Source organism: Ranitomeya variabilis, chromosome 1 (assembly GCF_051348905.1).
Source record: "Ranitomeya variabilis isolate aRanVar5 chromosome 1, aRanVar5.hap1, whole genome shotgun sequence".
Taxonomy (NCBI): domain Eukaryota; kingdom Metazoa; phylum Chordata; class Amphibia; order Anura; family Dendrobatidae; genus Ranitomeya; species Ranitomeya variabilis.
The window spans coordinates 446,154,965-446,176,628 of NC_135232.1; the positions used below are offsets into that span (position 1 = coordinate 446,154,965).

Here is a 21,664-nt window from a genome sequence, read left to right on the forward strand (position 1 = left end):
AACTGGAAGGATGAGAGCAGTTCACAAGCCTCTGCCTCCCCCTGGCTCTATTCCTAGCCCAAGCATACCTTCCTCTGCTTCACTTACAGCTCCCCGATTGTAGAGTCAAGCCAGTGAGCGGTCAGTCAAGCAGAAGAAGGTATGACAGGCTGGGAAAATAGACAGGAAAGCGGAGACATGAGAAGTGCTTTAAACACACCCCAAGCACTTAAAAAGGAACTGTCCTTTCAACAAACATTGCAGAAATTAAGAATACAGGCAACTGTAATAAACGCTGTAATGTATCTGATCAGAGAAATCCGCTGCCTTCCCCTTAATCAGACACTTCTTCCTCTTCCCCCTGCCTCCTGAACTTGTAATCCAGTGCGGGAAAATCAGCTCAAATCTCCATCTTGCTCAGATGGATGGGGAAGGAGGAGTGAGGAGCAGGGACAGGAAAATAGAGAGGTAGACAGAAAACCATCATGCAGGGCTCTGTAACAAATTATGTAGTTCACATCAGAGGTGGGTTCAGATGAGCACAGCTCAGCTCTGCGGTATAATGTCCACCATGTTGCTGCAGCTAGTCTGTGTGAGCTATAAAGTAAATCAAGAGCAGACATTCCCCTCTGTGCTTTGCATATAGGATAAATCACAGCAGCTAATTTCATCCCACTGATACCCCTGGATTGCAAATTACAAAGAGAATGCAGATGGGAAAACCGGTGAAAATTTAAGCATGTAAGTCCTATAATGGCCAGAAATTATATATATATGTATATAACACATCTTATTCTGAAAAGTTACTTGAAAGTAAAGTAACCATTTAGGCTTAATTTGTATATGAATAAAAAAGTGATTTTTCAGTCAGGGAGAAACATAATGAATCAGTAGAGGTGTGGCGAATATATCTTTCAGTGAGCCACCCGAATTAAGTTTGATGGGGAAAGGGGGAAGGAAAGGGAGGCAGTGGATAATTGTGACAGATTCCCTTTAAAAGGAATCTGTCACCACATTTGACCTATTTATTAATATAGGCATACAGGTTATAGACTGCTGACAACAGTCCTCCCTGTGTGTCTCATATTAAATGTCTTGTTGGTGTGGAGAAATCATCCTCTTTATATAAATGAGCTCTTCCAGGCTCTAACTCTGCCTCCGGAGCTTATGTTACATGAAGGGGGAGTTACCAGTGTGATATGTAATGGGCGCTCTCTGCTCTCCTGATCTCACTGCAGAGCTGTGTGTGATTATCCTGACACATCTGCAGGTTCCTCTTAGCTTCAGCTTCCATCTCTCAGGCAGATAGGATTGCAATATTGTTACCATACAGCAGAACTAAGAGAGCTGCAAAAAAACGTGTTTGCAAGAAGACAAAGTTAATTTCTCCTTTTACTTGTCTGACAACTCCGCCTTCATGCAAAAAACTCTGGAGGCAGAGTTATCTTCCAGGCAGCATCCACCCCATAGCCTGGAAGAGGTCACTTACATATAAGAGAAATGTGGATTTCTCAGGAATAAGACATCAGATCACATATGAAGGTATTGTTTTATTCAGCTTCCTATGACCTACATGCCCATATAGACGGATTAGGAGGGTTGATCCTACTGACAGATTCCTTTTAAGTCAAAGTAGAACAGAAAAGGTCTCTTCATATTTGCACATGTTCATAGAGAATGGTTTCATGTTCTTTTTTAGCAAGATTGGGTTATGAAATAGCAATTTAAATCGATTTCATACAATTTTGGATTCAGCAAACATAAGCGCTCAACTCCTGCATGCTTGTGTGCGCATGGCGTTGTACAGGTTAATTCAAAGTCTATGAGCGTGTACGCCACTCTGTGAAAGTTCTCATTTAGGAGCAGATTGCTTCTGTTTGCTGAGAAGAGTGTTTCAGAGCAGTTTTTTGCACAATCGGTAGAGGTATTAGGACCCAGACCCCATATATCTGCAGCGCTTGTAAGAAATAAAAAAATATAAATTAAAAAAATGGGTAGTCTTTAAAGGTTTTCTCCAGTTTCAGAACAACTGTGCTATACTTGCCCTCTCTTGGTCAACCGCTGCTCCTGATGTCTGTTACTGGCTGCAGGAGATGTGTGGAACACTCAGGGCTGGACCCCGGAAGGAGTAGTAAAGAAGAATTTTTTGTTTTTTAAAATAAACTGCTCCTGGGGACAGGGGTTTTCTGAAACTGGATAAAGCCTTAAATTTGTGTGACAAGAGCTGAAAAGCAAGTTAAGACTTTACCAGCTACATCCGCAGATTGAGGTGTGCTTCCATTTTCAACTGGATGGTTCTTTAACTGTGAAGAAGAATCTGTTTCTATCAAAGCTTTTGGCTCTTCAAGAATTAAAGTGCTTTTCCTGTGAAGTTCATCTTTGGGTCCTGGCCCCTCATTGATGTGATCACCTGCAGAGCATAACCATTATAGGAATGAAAAGGTGATTAAAGTGGTAAAGTATTACATTTTAATACACTTTTTCAAGTTTCTATTAAGGCACAAATTTTGCCACATTAAAAATACATTTATATATATATTTTACAACAAAAAATGGGCTTTAACTGGCAATACCATCACAATTTACTTTTATTGTTTAGTGCTTGCCATACATCTTGCAAGGGCAGCACTGAAATAGTCTGAATTGCTAGTTTCTCCGCTTGCAGCATCGGAGAGGTCACAGCTCAGGATGGCAGTGCAACTACGCTGCGGGTTCAAATTGTTGAGCTTCAGGAAAGCAATAAGCTGGGAGGCAGAGTAGTGTTTCACTCCTGAAGATCATACAACCCCTTTAACCCCTTCATGACCCAGCCTATTTTGGCCTTAATGACCTTGCCGTTTTTTGAAATTCTGACCAGTGTCCCTTTATGAGGTAATAACTCAGGAACGCTTCAACGGATCCTAGCGATTCTGAGATTGTTTTTTCGTGACATATTGGGCTTCATGTTAGTGGTAAATTTAGGTCGATAATTTCTGAGTTTATTTGTGAAAAAAACGGAAATTTGGCAAAAATTTTGAAAATTTCGCAATTTTCACATTTTGAATTTTTATTCTGTTAAACCAGAGAGTTATGTGACACAAAATAGTTAATAAATAACGTTTCCCACATGTCTACTTTACATCAGCACAATTTTGGAAACAATTTTTTTTTTTGCTAGGAAGTTATAAGGGTTAAAATTTGACCAGTGATTTCTCATTTTTACAACAAAATTTACAAAACCATTTTTTTTAGGGACCACCTCACATTTGAAGTCATTTTGAGGGTTCTATATGGCTGAAAATACCCAAAAGTGACACCATTCTAAAAACTGCACCCCTCAAGGTGCTCAAAACCACATTCAAGAAGTTTATTAACCCTTCAGGTGTTTCACAGCAGCAGAAGCAACATGGAAGTAAAAAATGAACATTTAACTTTTTAGTCACAAAAATGATCTTTTAGCAACAATTTTTTTATTTTCCCAGCGGTAAAAGGAGAAACTGGACCACGGACGTTGTTGTCCAATTTGTCCTGAGTACGCTGATACCTCATATGTGGGGGTAAACCACTGTTTGGGCGCACGGCAGGGCTCGGAAGGGAAGGAGCGCCATTTGACTTTTTGAATGAAAAATTGGCTCCAATCTTTAGTGGACACCATGTCACGTTTGGAGAGCCCCCGTGTGCCTAAACATTGGAGCTCCCCCACAAGTGACCCCATTTTGGAAACTAGACCCCCCAAGGAACTTATCTAGAAGCATAGTGAGCACTTTAAACCCCCAGGTGCTTCACAAATTGATCCGTAAAAATGAAAAAGTACTTTTTTTTCACAAAAAAATTATTTTAGCCTCAATTTTTTCATTTTCACATGGGCAACAGGATAAAATGGATCCTAAATTTTGTTGGGCAATTTCTCCTGAGTACACCAATACCTCACATGTGGGGGTAAACCACTGTTTGGGTACATGGTAAGGCTCGGAAGGGAAGGAGCGCCATTTGACTTTTTGAATGAAAAATTATCTCCATCGTTAGCGGACACCATGTCGCGTTTGGAAAGCCCCTGTGTGCCTAAACATTGGAGCTCCTCCACAAGTGACCCCATTTTGGAAACTAGACCCCCCAAGGAACTCATCTAGAGGCATAGTGAGCACTTTAAACCCCCAGGTGCTTCACAAATTGATCCGCAAAAATGAAAAAGTACTTTTTTTTCACACAAAATTTCTTTTAGCCTCAATTCTTTCATTTTCACATGGGCAACAGGATAAAATGGATCCTAAAATTTGTTGGGCAATTTCTCCTGAGTATGCCGATACCTCATATGTGGGGGTAAACCACTGTTTGGGTGCACGGCAAGGCTCGGAAGGGGAGGCGTGCCATTTGACTTTTTGAATGGAAAATTAGCTCCAATCGTTAGCGGACACCATGTCGCGTTTGGAGAGCCCCTGTGTGCCTAAACATTGGAGCTCCCCTACAAGTGACCCCATTTTGGAAACTAGACCCCCCAAGGAACTTATCTAGATGCATAGTGAGCACTTATAACCCCCAGGTGCTTCACAGAAGTTTATAACGCAGAGCCGTGAAAATAAAAAAATAATTTTTCTTTCCTCAAAAATGATTTTTAGCCCAGAATTTTTTATTTTCCCAAGGGTAATAGGAGAAATTGGACCCCAAATGTTGTTGTCCAGTTTGTCCTGAGTACGATGATACCCCATATGTGGGGGTAAACCACTGTTTGGGCGCACGGCAGGGCTCGGAAGGGAAGGCACGCCATTTGGCTTTTTGAATGGAAAATTAGCTCCAATCATTAGCGGACACCATGTCGCGTTTGGAGAGCCCCTGTGTGCCTAAACATTGGAGCTCCCGCACAAGTGACCCCATTTTGGAAACTAGACCTCCCAAGGAACTAATCTAGATGTGTGGTGAGCACTTTGAACCCCCAAGTGCTTCACAGAAGTTTATAACGCAGAGCCGTGAAAATAAAAAATGTGTTTCCTTTCCTCAAAAATATTTTTTTAGCCCAGAATTTTTTTATTTTTGCAAGAGTAACAGGAGAAATTGGACCCCAAAAGTTGTTGTCCAGTTTCTCCTGAGTACGCTGATACCCCATATGTGGGGGTAAACCACTGTTTTGGCACACGTCGGGGTTCGGAAGGGAAGTAGTGACGTTTTGAAATGCAGACTTTGATTGAATGCTCTGCGGGCATCAGGTTGCGTTTGCAGAGCCCCTGATGTGCCTAAACAGTAGGAACTCCCAACAAGTGACTCCATTTTGGAAACTAGACCCCCAAGGGAACTTATCTAGATGTGTGGTGAGCACTTTGAACCCCCAAGTGCTTCACAGAAGTTTATAACGCAGAGCCGTGAAAATAATAAATGTGTTTCCTTTCCTCAAAAATATTTTTTTAGCCCAGAATTTTTTATTTTTGCAAGAGTAACAGGAGAAATTGGACCCCAAAAGTTGTTGTCCAGTTTCTCCTGAGTACGCTAATACCCCATATGTGGGGGTAAACCACTGTTTGGGCACATGCCGGGGCTCGGAAGGGAAGTAGTGACGTTTTGGAATACAGACTTTGATGGAATGGTCTGCGGGCATCATGTTACGTTTGCAGAGCCCCTGATATGCCTAAACAGTAGAAACCCCCCCCAAGTGACCCCATTTTGGAAACTAGACCCCCCAAGGAACTTATCTAGATGTGTGGTGAGCACGTTCAACCCCCAAGTGCTTCACAGAAGTTTACAACGCAGAGCCGTGAAAATAAAAAATCATTTTTCTTTCCTCAAAAAAGATGTTTTAGCAAGCAATTTTTTATTTTCACAAGGGTAACAGGAGAATTTGGACCCCAATATTTGTTGCCCAGTTTGTTGTGAGTACGCTGATACCCCATATGTGGGGGTAAACCACTGTTTGGGCGCACGTCAGGGCTCGGAAGGGAAGTAGTGACATTTGAAATGCAGACTTTGATGGAATGGTCTGCGGGCGTCACATTGCATTTGCAGAGCCCCTGATGTGCCTAAACAGTAGAAACACCCCACAAGTGACCCCATTTTGGAAACTAGACCCCCGAAGGAACTTATCTAGATGTGTGGTGAGCACTTTCAACCCCCAAGTGCTTCACAGAAGTTTATAACGCAGAGCCGTGAAAATAAAAAATAATTGTTCTTTCCTCAAAAAATATGTTTTAGCAAGTAATTTTTTATTTTTGCAAGGGTAACAGGAGAAATTGGACCCCAACAGTTGTTGCCCAGTTTATCCTGAGTACGCTGGTACCCCAAATGTGGGGGTAAACCACTGTTTGGGCGCACGTCGGGGCTTGGAAGGGCGGGAGCACCATTTGACTTTTTGAACGCAAGATTGGCTGGAATCAATGGTGGCGCCATGTTGCGTTTGGAGACCCCTGATGTGCCTAAACAGTGGAAACCCCTCAATTCTAACTTCAACACTAACCCCAACACACCCCTAATCCTAATCCCAACTGTAGCCATAACCCTAATCACAACCCTAACCCCAACACACCCCTAACCACAACCCTAACCGCAACACACCCGTAACCCTAATTCCAACCCTAATCCTAACCCTAATCCCAACCGTAACCCTAATCCCAACCCTAACCACAACTGTAACCCCAACACACCCCTAACCCTATCCGTAACCCTAACCACAAGCCTAATCTTAACCCTATTTCAAACCCTAGCCCTAATTCCAACCCTAACTCTAATTCCAACCCTAACCCTAAGGCTATGTGCCCACGTTGCGGATTCGTGTGAGATTTTTCCGCACGATTTTTGAAAAATCTGCAGGTAAAAGGCACTGCGTTTTACCTGCGGATTTACAGCAGATTTCCAGTGTTTTTTTGTGCGGATTTCACCTGCGGATTCCTATTGAGGAACAGGTGTAAAACGCTGCGGAATCCGCACAAAGAATTGACATGCTGCGGAAAATACAACGCAGCGTTTCTGCACGGAATTTTCCGCACCATGGGCACAGCGGATTTGGTTTTCCTTAGGTGTACATGGTACTGTAAACCTGATGGAAAACTGCTTCGAATTCGCAGCGGCCAATCCGCTACGGATCCGCGGCCAATCCGCTGCGGATCCGCGGCCCATCCGCTGCGGATCCGCTGCGGATCCGCGGCCCATCCGCTGCCGATCCGCTGCGGATCCGCGGCCCATCCGCTGCGGATCCGCGGCCGATCCGCTCTGTGTGCACATGCCATAACCCTACCCCTAACCCTACCCGTAACCCTAACCTTACCCCTAACCCTACCCCTAGTTCTAACCCTAGTCCTAACCCTAACCCTAGTGGTAAAAAAAAAAAAAATTTCTTTATTTTATTATTGTCCCTATGGGGGTGATAAAGGGGGGGGGGTTTATTTATTATTTTTTTTATTTTGATCGCTGTGGTAGAACCTACCACAGCGATCAAAATTTACTTGTAAGGAATCTGCCGACTGACAGATTCGGCGGGCGCACTGAGCATGCGCCCGCCATTTTGGAAGATGGCGGCGCCCAGCGAGCAGACGTACGGACACCGGGAGGATCGGTAAGTATGAAGGGGTGGTGGGGGGGTGGATCGGAGCACAGGGGGGGGATCGGAGCACAGGGGGGGTGGATATGAGCAAGGAGGGAGCGGACAGGAGGACGGGGGAGCCGGCAGGCGGACGGAGGGGACCGGACCCCATAACGGAGGACTGGGGGGGCGATCGGTGGGTGTGGGGGTCACTTTAGTATTTCCAGCCATGGCCGATGATATTGCAGCATCGGCCATGGCTGGATTGTAATATTTCACCAGTTTTTTAGGTGAAATATTACAAATCGCTCTGATTGGCAGTTTCACTTTCAACAGCCAATCAGAGCGATCGTAGCCACGGGGGGGTGAAGCCACCCCCCCTGGGCTGAAGTACCACTCCCCCTCTCCCTGCAGATCGGGGAAAATAGGAGTTAACCCCTTCACCCGATCTGCAGGGACGCGATCATTCCATGACGCCACATAGGCGTCATGGGTCGGATTGGCACGGGTTTTCATGACGCCTACGTGGCGTCATGGGTCGGGAAGGGGTTAAGAGATTTTGCACTTTGGAAAAAAGTGGTCCCCAAATGATAGCAGTCATGTGAAATAACAAAATCTGAGGACACGGAGACTCAGAGGTTAGCACTGTTGCTTTGCAGCACTGAAGTCCTTGGGTTCATACATCTCCTGGGAAAATATCTGCAAGGAGTTAGTATGTTCTCCCCATCCAGTTTCCTCTCACACGCCAAAGACAGACTGATAAGGATGCTCGATTGTGAGCTCCGATGGCGTCGGTGATGATGTCTGTAAAGAGCTGTGGAATATGATGTCGCAATATAAGCAAATAAAATAAATAATAGTCATGCTCCCCAGGTCCAGTGGCAGCTCCCGGACGCTGCTCCTGTCACTGTTTTGCCAGCAGCTACAACATCACATTGATAGCGCACATGATTGGTGCAGTCAATGACTGAGCTCAGCGGCCTGTGCCATCTGCTTTAGTGGTGCACAGCGGTAATTTGCGCTATTGACATGACATGCAACTGAAACACAAAGACAATAGCCGCAGTAGCAGAGAGCCGGCGCTGTGCCGATGAAGGACAAGTATGACATTTAACATAGAATCATAGAATGGTAGAGTTGGAAGGGACCTCCTGGGTCATCTGGTCCAACCCCCTGCTCAAAGCAGGATTCACCAAACATGAGTGCTGTCATTTGAAGACCGCTTTTTTCGAGGAGTAAAACTCTATTAATTAACATTACTAGTGGCTTCTACTGAACTAGTTAAACTAATATATATACAGTCTAAAGAAATGAAATAGAAATCAGAGGGGAAGAAGGTGGAGAAGAAAATGTGGCTGTCAAGTCCATTTCATTACAAAAACTAAGTGAGGTTGGACATTCGTGATCATTGACTAAAATGTGACTGTGAATCAGATCCCATTTCATTCCAATGGAGATTGACAAGACTAAGGTCAATGCTCTGTCAAATGAGCAAACCTTTATGTCACCTTTAATCCCGCTGAATAAATTGGAAATTGTAAACAATAAAGGGATTGGCCTTCCTGAAACAAGTGTCAGAAATGCACACAATACAGTATCTGGGGTCGAACACTTCTGTTTGGCGCTGGAAGCTGCTGGAGCTTGGGCTGAAGTGGATACCGTGACTGGTGGGATAGTGGCTCTTCTGTGTTTGAAGTCTGCTCTGGGAGAAAGGACTGTAATCTGTTCGGGTGAGCCGGCAATCATATATGTGATCATGATTGTGCAAGTATCAGTGGTTGCTTTGGATGATAGCGGTTTTGTTTGACAGAGCTGGGGCTAGTGTATAAGTAGCCAGGGTCTGTTCTGTTTAGTTACCACCTGGACAAGGCTAGAGATTTAGGTTTACGAGTTTGTTTTGGTGCTTGGCAACTTGTGGAAAGCAATAAAAACTGCACGTGTTTGGACCAACACCACATTGCCTGTATGAACGCTATCAAAAGCCCAATGTTTACCAGAGAGAGTGAATCCCTACAGTATGTAAAGAGGGACCTGGCATATAAGGGGATTGAGGTGAAGAAAAGCTGAAGGGACCCAACTGACTACGCAAACGACTATCCAGCTCTTTTAAGTCAATTTTCTTTGAAATGGTGCAACGTTTCAGAGTAAAACATAAATGGCTGCAATCGTACATGAATAAGTGACTTTCAAACCAAAATGTAAAACCACATAAGTTATTAATATTCAATTGATTAGGCCTGTAAGTATCAGTGAAAAAGAAAGAGGTGTTCAGTATTACTGGAGTTATTTCAGTGGTACCCACTGGACTTCTGGAAATGCTGATTTACCGAAGTTCTTTACGTCTGCTCTCTGCTCTGGCGATAACAGCGAGGTGCCGAGCAGATGAGTCTACTAGATTTTCATGAAAAAAGGAGCTTTCATTAACCAAGTTCATCTCAGGGACCTCACTAATCCATAAATGCCCTGATGGACCAACTGCTTTTAGCGATCTACAGTATGTAATGTATTTTGTACCAGCAAAAATGGTACATACTTCATGGAAAGACGACACAACCCTAAACAAAAGACAAACAGATCATGCTGTATAAATGCCGGTCTAGATCGGTTGCGAGAAGCTTCTGACCTGATAGAGGGTAAGGGGAATGCTATGGTGTGAGGTGTGGTTAGTAGCTCTAGGAGAATACCTGGACTAGGGTGCATATCAGTAGAGTCAAGCCTGATTAAATCCCTCACGAAGACAGCGTGCTCCCCAGAGTTAGCATCATTAGAATTATCCACACCAGAGAGGCTCACCAAGTCCACATCACTCCTACGTGCAGCGCTCTGAGGAGCTGAAGAGACAACTTGGGTTAAAAACATCCATGCACAAGCAGATTATACTAATGCTAAAACCAGTAATTTATTTAATCTCATTTAGTATAACAGTATGAAATAACACAGGGTGTTTTCGATTTTCAGAAAACAAGGGAAAAGGGAAAAATATGCTAAAATAAGGTACTCGCCTGTAGAACAGAGCTAAAATGCCAACTCACTCACAACTTAATATCATTAGGGGTCATCTCTGTTTGGGGACAATTCTCTTTGTTTACTTAAATGCAATTGGACTAAGAAAAGTAATTTTTGTATTGGGTTTTGCCTTCTATACCTCTGTGCTGTAATGTCTTGTTGCTGGCTGCAGAAGGAGTTAACAGAGAATCTGTCAATGAGCTAGTTCTGACATGAGGGTTTATCTTTTTCTGACCTCCTGGCAGCTGATTTATGACCACAGACCACATCAACAGAGAATGTGCAGGGAAACAAAAATCCTATAAAAGCCAGACAATGGATTTTTTTTTTTTTTTTTTTATAAAACCCAAATGCAAAAATTATTTTTAGCCCAAAGAACATACACTTGAGAAAAAAATATATATAAAAATAATTTGCCCTCAAAAGATGAACAACAACTTTAATGTATGATGGCTCTCATCTGGAAAAGACTTGAAGATATTACCGTCCTAAAATTGTGCATATCCTATATAAGTTTTAAAAAGACACCAAATTAAACCTGTTGGCCAAATCAGCAGCAGCATTTATTTGTACCTCAAAATATTCCTTCCTGGCCTTAGTTATTAAATTACCTGAAAAGATGTACATAGAACACTAAAAGGATCTACAGCAACGAGACAATTTTGACCTTAATGACCAAACCAAATTTTTTACACTCTGACCACTGTCACTTTATGTGGTAATAACTCTGGAACGCTTCAACGGATCCCACTGATTCTGAGATTGGTTTTTTTTCGGAAGTATTGTACTTCATGATAGTGGTAAAATGTGGTCAATATGATTTGCCTATATTTATGACAATATAAAAAAATTGACAAAAACGTTTTTGAAAATTTCGCAATTTGTTAACTTAAAATTTGTATGCCCTTAAATTAGATCGTTATGCCACACAAAATAATAACTAACATTTCCCACATGTCTACTTTACATCAGCACAATTTTGGAAACAATGTATTTTTGGTAAGAAGTTATAAGGGTTAAAAATTGATTAGTAATTTCTCAATCGGTCCGATCCGATGGGTGTCGCGGTCCGGTCCCTCCCATCTTCTTATGATGACGTCCTCTTCTTGTCTTCCTGCCGTGGCTCCGGCGCATGTGTACTTTGTCTGCCCTGTTGAAGGCAGAGCAAAGTACTGCAGTGCGCAGGCGCTGTGCCTCTCTGACCTTTCCTGGTGCCTGCGCACTGCAGTACTTTGCTCTGCCCTCAACAAGGCAGACAAAGTACGCCTGCGCCGGAGCCTCAGCGTGAAGACCAGAAGAGGACGTCATCGTAAGAAGATGGGAGTCCCCGGACCGGACAACGACGCCCATCGGACCGGACCGCAGCGGGACCGCCCCTGGGTGAGTATAATTAACCTTTTTCTCATCTTTCAGGATACATCGGGGGGCTTATCTACAGCATTACAGAATGCTGTAGCTAAGCCCCTGATGCCGGTGGGCTTAGCTCACCTTCGATTTTGGGGGTGACAGGTTCCTTTTAAGGATCACATCACATCTGTAGCGACTTTGAGGGGTCTATGTGTTAGAAAATACCCAAAAGCTACACCATTTTAAAAACTGCATCCCTCAATACCACATTCAAGAAGGTTATTAAAGCTTCAGGCTCTTCACAGGAATAAATGGAATGTGGAAGGAAAAAAAAATTATTATATATATTATTATTTTTTTTACATAAATTTTGTCTTAGCCCCAATTTTTTTACTTTACACAAGGGTAACAGGAGAAAATGAAGCTAAAAATTTGTTCTGCAATTTCTTCTGAATATGCCAATACCCCATATGTGGGCAAAAACTACTAATTGGGCACATGACATGGCTCAGAAGGGTAGCAGAACAGTTTGACTTTTTGAACGCAAAAATTACTGGAATCGATAGTGGACGCCATGTCATGTTTGGAGAGCCCCTGGTGTGCCAGTCGAAAACCCTCAAGGATTTTATCCAGGGTTATAGAGCGGATTTTTAACCCAAAGGTACTACACAGAATGCTCCCCACTCGAGTTTGCATCGGGGTGCTCGGGTATGCACCAAGTATCATGGTACTCGAATTACCCAGATGCAAATGCGAGTAGAGAGCCCTTGCATTCAACACTAGTCGTCATATCGTCAAGCCCAACCCCAACCTTAACCCTAACCCAACCCTAATGGCAAAGAATGAAAGAAATAAAAATGATAAAATAAAAATGTATTGTGACTAAGGGATGACACAGGAAGGATGACAGAGTCTTTTACAGTGATCAAAATGAACCAATAAGAAAAATACTCACTATTGAATAACGGTGACCACGTGATCGGGTACCAGAAAAACTGGCCCTGATCGTGATCTCCAGGGTCTCAGCTACTCCTGGGGGGAGGACTATACCCTTATTCCCGTTTTAAAATGGCAATGAAGAAATAAGGCCCTTAACGGACGCAGTTTTAATGAGTTTTGGAGGTTGTTAAGGGGTTAAAGGATTTTTCTATTCAATATTTTGTTCTACATCAATACTTTCTTGCAACTCTATAACAACATACACAGCAAAAAAAAAAAACTGTTTAAGTGTATACAATGGAAATGTATTCACAAAAATGTGCAAGTTTGTAAAGAAAAAAAACAAACAGTCATTACCCTGAACTGAAAAAGCTTCAGGGACCAGTTTTGTATTCTTCATTGGTTTTCGAAACTGAGACAAACCCAGTACCACATTCCGAACCTTCGTCCATAGATAATTCCCACTGCGTTTACTGCTCGGCCATGGGCTCACCAGTACAACCTTAAACAAAAAATGTGCAAAATTATACATAGTTACATACATAGTTACATAGTTATTACCACCCTGATCATGAAAATTATAAAGTAAATACCTTGTAATAATCCATGTGCTCCCCTGATTCTGCCACATATTCCCTTCTTGTGATGCATCATTCTACTGACATTCATATTTATTGATTGTGGAACATAATATGTGAAATCTTTGCTTACAGCCCAACTGGGGGTTTCTTCAGAGTTCATTCACTACAACTCACAGCTCAGCAGCAGATCTTGCAGTCTCACACGAGGATCAGCTGTGATTAGCAAAGCCTGTTAGGAAGGGGTTAACGTACATGCCCCAACAAAGACGACTCTGAAGAAACGCCCAGTTGGACTGCAAGCCATAGATTTCACATATTGCGCTCCAAGAGCAACAAATGATAATATCTCTGCAATGGACTGACGCTGCATCAAAATCTGAGAAGAGCTCCGAGATTTTTACAAGGCATTTAACTCAATTTTTTTTAAACAAGTGACAAGTGTTGGTTAAAGGCCCTACATTTTTCACACATAGAGCATTTATAAAGAACATACATTTTTCATACCTTGTTATAGTAGCCATATGTGATTGCATTGGGCTGAATTTTAGCAATTCTCATTTCAAATAAGACCTTTACTGCCAAAGCAGGGTTCTCCCAAAGACCGCAGAGTTGCATTACAACTCTATAACACACCTAAAAAGAGAAATGTAACTATGGCATAAGGCGTGATATACACCATAGAACTGATATAAACAGTAAACACTAGATACAGTAAATTCTAAACTAGATATTAAATAACACATTTGAATATAATTATTAATTATATTAGGCAAGTTAAATAAGTCCTTAAATGTATTAGAATACTACAAACCTTTAGAACTACATATTAAGTACTTAATGACACATACTTTACTTTGAGACTAAGTATGATTGCAAATTAATAAAACTTGAGGAATCAATCAAAAAACAAAGACAACAATTTTACATGTCTTATATATGAGTGCTTTAGCGTAAGAACACTCTAAGTGGATCATGTAAGATATTTTTTTTGCTCACTATTTCTTATGGCCTCCATACACATCAGCCAAACTCACCAATAGTTTAATGTGTATGGTGACCCCTGACACATGAGGTCAAGGAAGGTAAGAAGTCAGCATGTCAGATTTTGGACTGCTTTTCCTTTTTGTTCTTTAAAAGGAATAGGTCAGTAGGATCAACCCTCCTAAGCCATTTATATGGGCATGCAGGTCATAAATAGTATTACATCTTGACATCTGTGATCTGATGTCTCATTCCAGAGAAATCTACATTTTTCTTAATCTGTAAAATTAGCTGTTCAGACCTATGGGCCGGACATAGATCTACTTGAGAATCTGCCTCCAGAGCTTATTTTAAATGAAAAAGTAATGTTACCAATGTGAGACATGTAATTCAGGAGAGTAGACTGTCAGTCATTAGATGTCTCACACTAGTACCGCCCGCTTTCATTTAAAATAACATCAGGAGACAGATTCTCATGCAGATCAGTGTCCGGGCCACAGACTTTAGCAGATATCAAGGTATCATTTTATTCAGCTTTGCATGACCTACATGCCATAATTTTCTTTTAAGAGATAAGCCACCACTAGAAATGTCTGCCAGCGGCTCTGTCATACAGTGTACCGAAGAACTTGGAAGAGCGAGCACTCCTGTGTGTAGGAGAATCAGGCGAAGAACTGTCTTCCCAAACGATGTTTCATCCAGCACCTAAAGTGTATGGAGGGCTTTGGAATCCTTAGGCTGCAATATCTGAACATCATTTGGGACAGATTCCCAAGCCAACACGCACAGACCCTGAAGTTTAACAACAAAGGCTCATTCCCCAATAATTACAGATGCGTTACTTTAACCTTAAAGACGGGTTCTGTGACTAGCGTATATACGTAATTAAAAAATCTTTAGTATTGGCAGGTATATCAAACTCGCAAATTAACAATTCACATAAGATGGGTGTCACAAATCACCTCATCTAATGGATCCACCTCTGTCTTCCTCATTTTAACCAATACATCGTAGGACTTCTGGAGTGCCCGAGACTTTGAGTGAGAAACCTTGACATAAACTGGCAGACAGATGAACCACAAACTGAAGCACTGGCTGAACAAGCATTTAGGCCAATTGTTCGCATGGGTGCTGTACTTCCTCGCCAGTTTATGTGCAGCCTTAATCTCCTGAAACAAAAATAGAGAATTTTTTTTTGTACGTTTTAATGTTTATTAACATGCGTTTTAAGACTTAAACTCCACATGTATGCATAAAGGAATGTATTTCTGCAATTAAGGTTTATTAAAGAAAAATACATTGTTTGGCTTCTACAGTCTACAGTTTTACTTTTCCCCACAGAAATGTTGTTTTACTCCCAAATTTCTCATTTTCACAAGGGTAACAGGAGAAATGGAACCCTAAATTTGTTGACTTTTGGAGCCCAGAATTGGCCAGAAAAGCTAGCGGACGCCATGTAGCGTTTGGAGAGCCCCTGATGTGCTTACACAGTGGAACTCCCCCCTGCAAGTGACCCGATTTTGGATACTACACCCCTCAAGGATTTTTCTAGAGGTGTGTTTGAGCACATGGAACCTACAGGTATTTCACAGAATTTTATAACATTGAGCCATGAAAAGGAGGGAGGAGGAATTTCCCGAAAATAAAAAAAAAATATGTTTCTCTATCCCCAAATTTTTCATTTTCACAAGGATAACAGGAGAAATTGTACGACTAATTTGGGGGTCGATTTTTTTCCCGAATACACAGATACCCTTATTTGTTAGAAAACTCTTGGTGGGGCACACGGCAGGGCATAGATGGCAGACCTGAAGGTCATCATTTGGCCTCCGGTTGCTGTAAGCATCATCGGCAGTCCAAGATTATAGGAGGTGCCGATCGGGTGGGAGAGGGAGACCCCTCAATCTCCTAGTCTTTGAATAGCTATTGATCAGGGTATTTAGTAGGCTAAACAGCGAGAGCGGTACGGGCACTGAGGACCCTGGCTGTGACAGCCCGAGCTCGGATATTACTTAAGCAGAGCTCTCGGATGGTCACAGCTTCTGTAGCCCTAGCAAGCTTAGATCAATGCAAAATCCCAAAAATTACCTGCTTGCTTCTTTTAGCAATGAAGGTAGGGCTGCTTGCCACTCGATTGGCCTTTGGATTTCCATTGAAAGACAGATACTGCTCACGTGTCCGATCAAAAAGGGCGTAATCAAGCCTTGGAAAGCTTTTGTAGCTGCACGACAGGACAAATTACCATCACTTTACATATAATTAAAAGCGCAACTTGCCTCATATACACACTTATTTTCTTTAACCACACCTATTTTGAAAATACAGCACATAAATATTGAAATAATGCAGGAAAGTTGCCAGCCAACTTCATGAATGATAAAAAAAAAGAACTTGTTAACTCATACACTTCCTTGACAAGCAATTAACACCTTGAGTAAATATTTGAATAGTAAATTAGTAAAAACAGGACAGATTGTGAAGGAAGCTAAATAAATGTGTGAAATTCCAGGTCAGACTAGAGTAAGTGGGAAATCTGTATGACACTACAAATAAAAATGGTCCACTCTTATTAATGCAATGTAATCTCTTAAGGATCGGGCTATTTTGGACAACCCTGCCCGCACCACTAATTGGCACATTTCTGCCTATGCACAGCGTACACAAAAGCCGTCAACCAGTGGGGCAGGCAGAGTTATAGGGCTCAGCATTCAGCTAACTGCTAGATCTGCCAAAGAGGAAACAGTGACTATCAAAATGACAGCAAGAAGCCCAGTAAGTGACGCATGGAATCAGGGTCTCTGCCCTTACATTATGCTACTTTTAAATAAGGTAGCAAAAACCTGGTGACAGATTCCCTTTAAAGGAGTATTCCAGTTTCAAAAAAATGATCACCTACCTATATGATAAGTGGTAACTTCTAAAATCATGGTGATCCAACAGCTGAGACCCCCACTAATCACCAGAATAGGAATAATAATAATAATAATCTTTATTTATATAGCGCCAACATATTCCGCAGCACTTTACAGTTTAACCTTTGTCACTGTCTGAATGGAGAGATACTGCACATGCCAGACCTCCAATAATTTTCAATGGGATTGCCAGTAAAAAAGCTGAGCTATTCAGGAGATCTATTGGCATCTCAATGGTCAGACCCCACCAATCTACAGGTCAGCACTTATTCTGTAGATAAGTAACTTCTTGTAACCAGAATACCCCTTAAAAGGCACGTTTTGTTTTTTGTTTTATTTTTAATCATCGTTTCCTGAAAGTCATGACTTTGTACATTTTATGACATTGTAGCCTTTTGTGGGATAACTTTTATTTTCCCAATGTCATCATTTTGTAACACATAAAACTTACTGATCAATTTAAATTGCATTTTTGAGAGACAAGTTTTATTCTTTATGGCATTTAATGTGGAGTATATATTTAAAATATTAACTTTATTCTGGGGGTCAGTGTGGTCATGAAGATCCCAAATTTATATAACATTTTATGCTTTACTACTTTTACTTAAAAAAAAAAAAAAAAAATACTATAAAAATATCTCTCTATATATATCTATGTCTATCTTTACATGCTTCCAAGAGCCTCTCTTTATTTTCTTGACAATGCAACTGTATGAAGAATTATTTTTGAGAGACAAGGCAATATTTTCACTGGTACTTTTTTAAATATACATTTTTTCAATTTTTTGGGGAGGTAAAATAATAATAATCATTATTTATATAGCGCCAACATATTCCGCAGCGCTTTACAGTTTAACAATTTTAAACATAACAGTCATACGTAACAATGTTAACAATACAATAATTAAAGCAAAATAAGACGACCCTGCTCATGAGAGCTTACAATCTACAATGAGGTGGAGGAGATACAAAGTACAGGTGTGTATTTACAATGATGGTCCAGCCATCTTCAGGGGATGGGGGATAGATGGAAGTAGTGAATGGGCTACACACACGCACTTACACATAAAATGACTTTGATTAGGGGACGTGGTAGGCCTCTCTGAACAAATGTGTTTTGAGGGAGCCCCTAAAACTAGGCAAATTGTGGATGGTCCGAATTTCTTGGGGTAGAGCATTCCAGAGGATTGGCGCAGCACGGGAGAAGTCTTGGAGTCGGGAGTGGGAGGTAAAATCTACAAAAACAACAATTCTTGCATTTTCCTTCATTGTTATTTATTTTTATTTTTTTTTACAGTTTACTGAGCAGGATCAAAATTTTGATAGCTGTATAGTCCGCATCATTACAGATGCTGAAATACCAATTATGTTTAGATTTTTAGCATGTTTTTATAATATATTGATGTTTAAAAAAAAAAGTGATTTGGACACTGTCGAAAGTGAAAAATTTGGACAGTGTCGAAATCTTTGTGATTTGCATTCTGCATGCCACTGTTTTGGATTCAAAATAAAACAACGGAGATGCAATTAAAGTGTAGACTTTCAGGTTTAATTAAAGGGGTTGAACAAATTCCTGCACTTGGTGAACACTGAGGGGTGAATAAATTGGCAGCATTCCGATTTCAGTCACGGGGGCGGAGCCGGTGTGGGTTCAGTCACCGCTCTGAGAATAGAGAGTCAGAGCCTTGTGCCCAGTAACAGCCGCCGCTCTGATATAGAGTGCTGACAAAGCCCAATGCTGCTAGGGGGAAATTAAGTTCATTTTCTCCCTGCAGCATTCAGCTACATGTAGGACCCAGGCAAGTTAACACTATTAACCTGCAGATTAACCCCAGATCTACAAGTTGTTAATGTTTTTTTTTCTGGTGACAGATTCCCTTTATGTTTTGTCTTAAGCATCTGAAATGACTGCTCAATGGGGCTGAGATCTGGTGATTGACTCGGCCATAGAAGAATATTCCACTTCGTGCCTTAAAAAACTGCTCCGCAGTTTGCAGTATGTTTTGGGTAATTGTCCATCTGCACTGTGACGCTTCGTCCAATCAAGCTTGCTGTATTTGATTGAATCTGGGCAGGAAGTATAGACCTGTACCCTTCAGAATTCATCTGGTTGCTCACATAAATAAACACTAGTGACCCAGCGCCATTGGAAGCCATACATGCCCAAGCCATCACACTGCCTCCACCATGTTTTACAGAGGATATGATGTGCTTTGGATCATGAGCCATTCCAAGCCTTCTCCATACTTTCTTCTTCACATCATTCTGGTACAGGTTGATCTTAGTTTCATCTGTCCAAACATTGCTTTTCCAGATGGTTTTTGGTCTAATCTGGCCTTTCTATTTTTAAGGCTGATTAATGGTTTGCACCTAGAGGTGAACCCTCTGTATTTTCTCTCATGAAGTCTTCTCTTTATGGTAGACTTAGATACTGAAACACCTATTTCCTGGAGAATGTTCTTCACTTGGGTGGATGTTGAGAAGGGGGTTTTCTTCACCAGGATAGGATTCTGTGATAATCCACCACTGTTGTCTTCCGAGGACATCCAGTCCTTTTTTTTTTTTTAGCTCCCAGCACGCTCTTTTTTATGCAGAATATACATAATTGTTAATTTGGCCACTTCTAACATTTCTGCTATCCCTCTGATGGATTTCTTCTTTTTGTTCAGCCTAAATGCCCAGAAACCATTGTTTAGACTATAGATGCCATAGGAACTCATTAGCACCGTAAAATTGCATTGCAGGTGGCCAGTGGATGTCAGAAGGACCCCCTGCGACTTTTAAATACTTTAGGTGCTGTAAACGGGAGGTAACTGCACCAATCAGGACCTGGGAGGGTTCAGGTAATCACTGAAGCGGTTACTGACTGCCTGTAGCAGTCAAGTTCCATCAGAGTTACAAGACACAATCGGCATTCTTGATTTTTCCTCTGGTCAATATGGAACCTGGTTACTGCAGCAAATCAGAGGCTACTGATTGGTTGCAGTGGTCACCAAATGCCAGCCACCATCAGATTGATGACTCCAAGAGATCAGCATAGGACATATCCAGAAATACAGAGATGTGGTGGGGATCTGGAAGGTGGGGGCCATTTTAATTTTTTCATTTTGGGACCTCCAAGGGCCGATTGTTAATTAATACATTGTAGTGGACAAGCTCTTTAAGCTAATAATGGACAAAAAAGAAAGGATTGTTCACTTCTTGGTTGTACAGAATAGTCAGTCATTTATTTAAGTAGTTGTACAATCAGGACAACCTCTTTCCATCTACTGCATGATACCCAACTGAAGAGAGGGGCTTTCACTGTGGAAGACGACAGATAACCAAGTGTTTAATGGTTGTCCATGTCAGATGGCTGCATATAGTTTTTGAAGGTTTCCACTCAATAGCTGTTCACCTAGCCTGAATGATGGCTCACCAAAGTCTCCACTCACTGCTGCTGAAATCTCACACTGCTCAATACAAACTACCTGTCAGTCAGGCTGGATGGGCAAATATTGAATATACAGTCTCAAGAGCTCTCTTACGCTTTAGATGTATTCAGATTAATAACAAGATTAAACAGGCATTTGGCCATTGATTTTCAGAGTAAGTGCATCACCCTCACCAGGCCCAAGAATTTCAATGAAATTGTCTCTATTCTTTAAAAAGTGTGACAGATCTACTTTAAGAGTAATGAAATACCTATATTTTGGAGCAGGATCAGGCCCATCCTCTGGCAGAGGCTCAGGAGGCATTATAAACACTGTGTGCTCACTCTTCTGTGACTCGTCCAGCTCTATCAGACGGGTGTCTTCTGGGTATTCCTGGTCTGCCTATCAAGCAAGATACCGTAATTATGCCAATAAATAGTATAAAAACAGAAAGAAAATATTAAACTGGAACATTCTGAAATTGATGCTAAAAAGAGAACTATATGGACACATACCTTGTCCCCTTTTTCATTGCCTTTGTCAGGAAACAGCTAAAAATGTAAATAAATATATAAGCATGTGAGTGTGAGAACAGTGTACTTATCTTGTAGTGATCTTGCGTGACCGCTTACATTCCAGAGCTCCATTTACCAGATTACAAGTTCTTATGTTCCCTACTTGTTTAGTACAGAGCATGGTAATTTTCATTCCTTGAATTGTAGCGTCCATTTCTGAAGTACCGTCCAACAATGCAGTAAAACTACCGTAACGCTCCAAGAATACAGCACAGCGAAATGCATTGCAGGGTCTCAGCTGAGCTATCAAGAGTGTGCCGTTTTCACCAAGCCATTACTAATACTATAAACAACCAGCGACGCTAAACAGGGATGATGCAAGTTCTCTGTTCCCACAGATGGCACCCACTGATCCCAAGAACAGGGCTCTAAAGCGTCCCATCGGAGCACCATTGCTCCATTCATTTAGTACCGGACACTGTACGGTAGAACTGACTTCTCCCTATTCTAG

At 41.6% G+C, this 21,664-nt stretch overlaps 1 protein-coding gene across 4 annotated transcripts in view; it reads right to left on the reverse strand.

Annotated features, from left to right (window-relative positions):
• DENND4C (DENN domain containing 4C) overlaps positions 1-21,664 on the reverse strand; it is a 186,574-nt gene that overhangs the window by 47,838 nt on the left and 117,072 nt on the right. For 3 of the 4 annotated variants that reach the window (XM_077249748.1, XM_077249741.1, XM_077249733.1), the window contains exons 14-21: positions 21,154-21,189; positions 20,910-21,040; positions 16,402-16,534; positions 15,276-15,482; positions 13,837-13,965; positions 13,109-13,253; positions 10,144-10,290; positions 2,228-2,389 (exon numbers count right to left, since the gene is read on the reverse strand). In XM_077249748.1, the coding sequence (XP_077105863.1) occupies positions 2,228-2,389; positions 10,144-10,290; positions 13,109-13,253; positions 13,837-13,965; positions 15,276-15,482; positions 16,402-16,534; positions 20,910-21,040; positions 21,154-21,189 (1,090 nt within the window). The remainder of the gene's footprint in view (positions 1-2,227; positions 2,390-10,143; positions 10,291-13,108; positions 13,254-13,836; positions 13,966-15,275; positions 15,483-16,401; positions 16,535-20,909; positions 21,041-21,153; positions 21,190-21,664) is intronic. The other variant, XM_077249757.1, reaches the window with a different exon arrangement.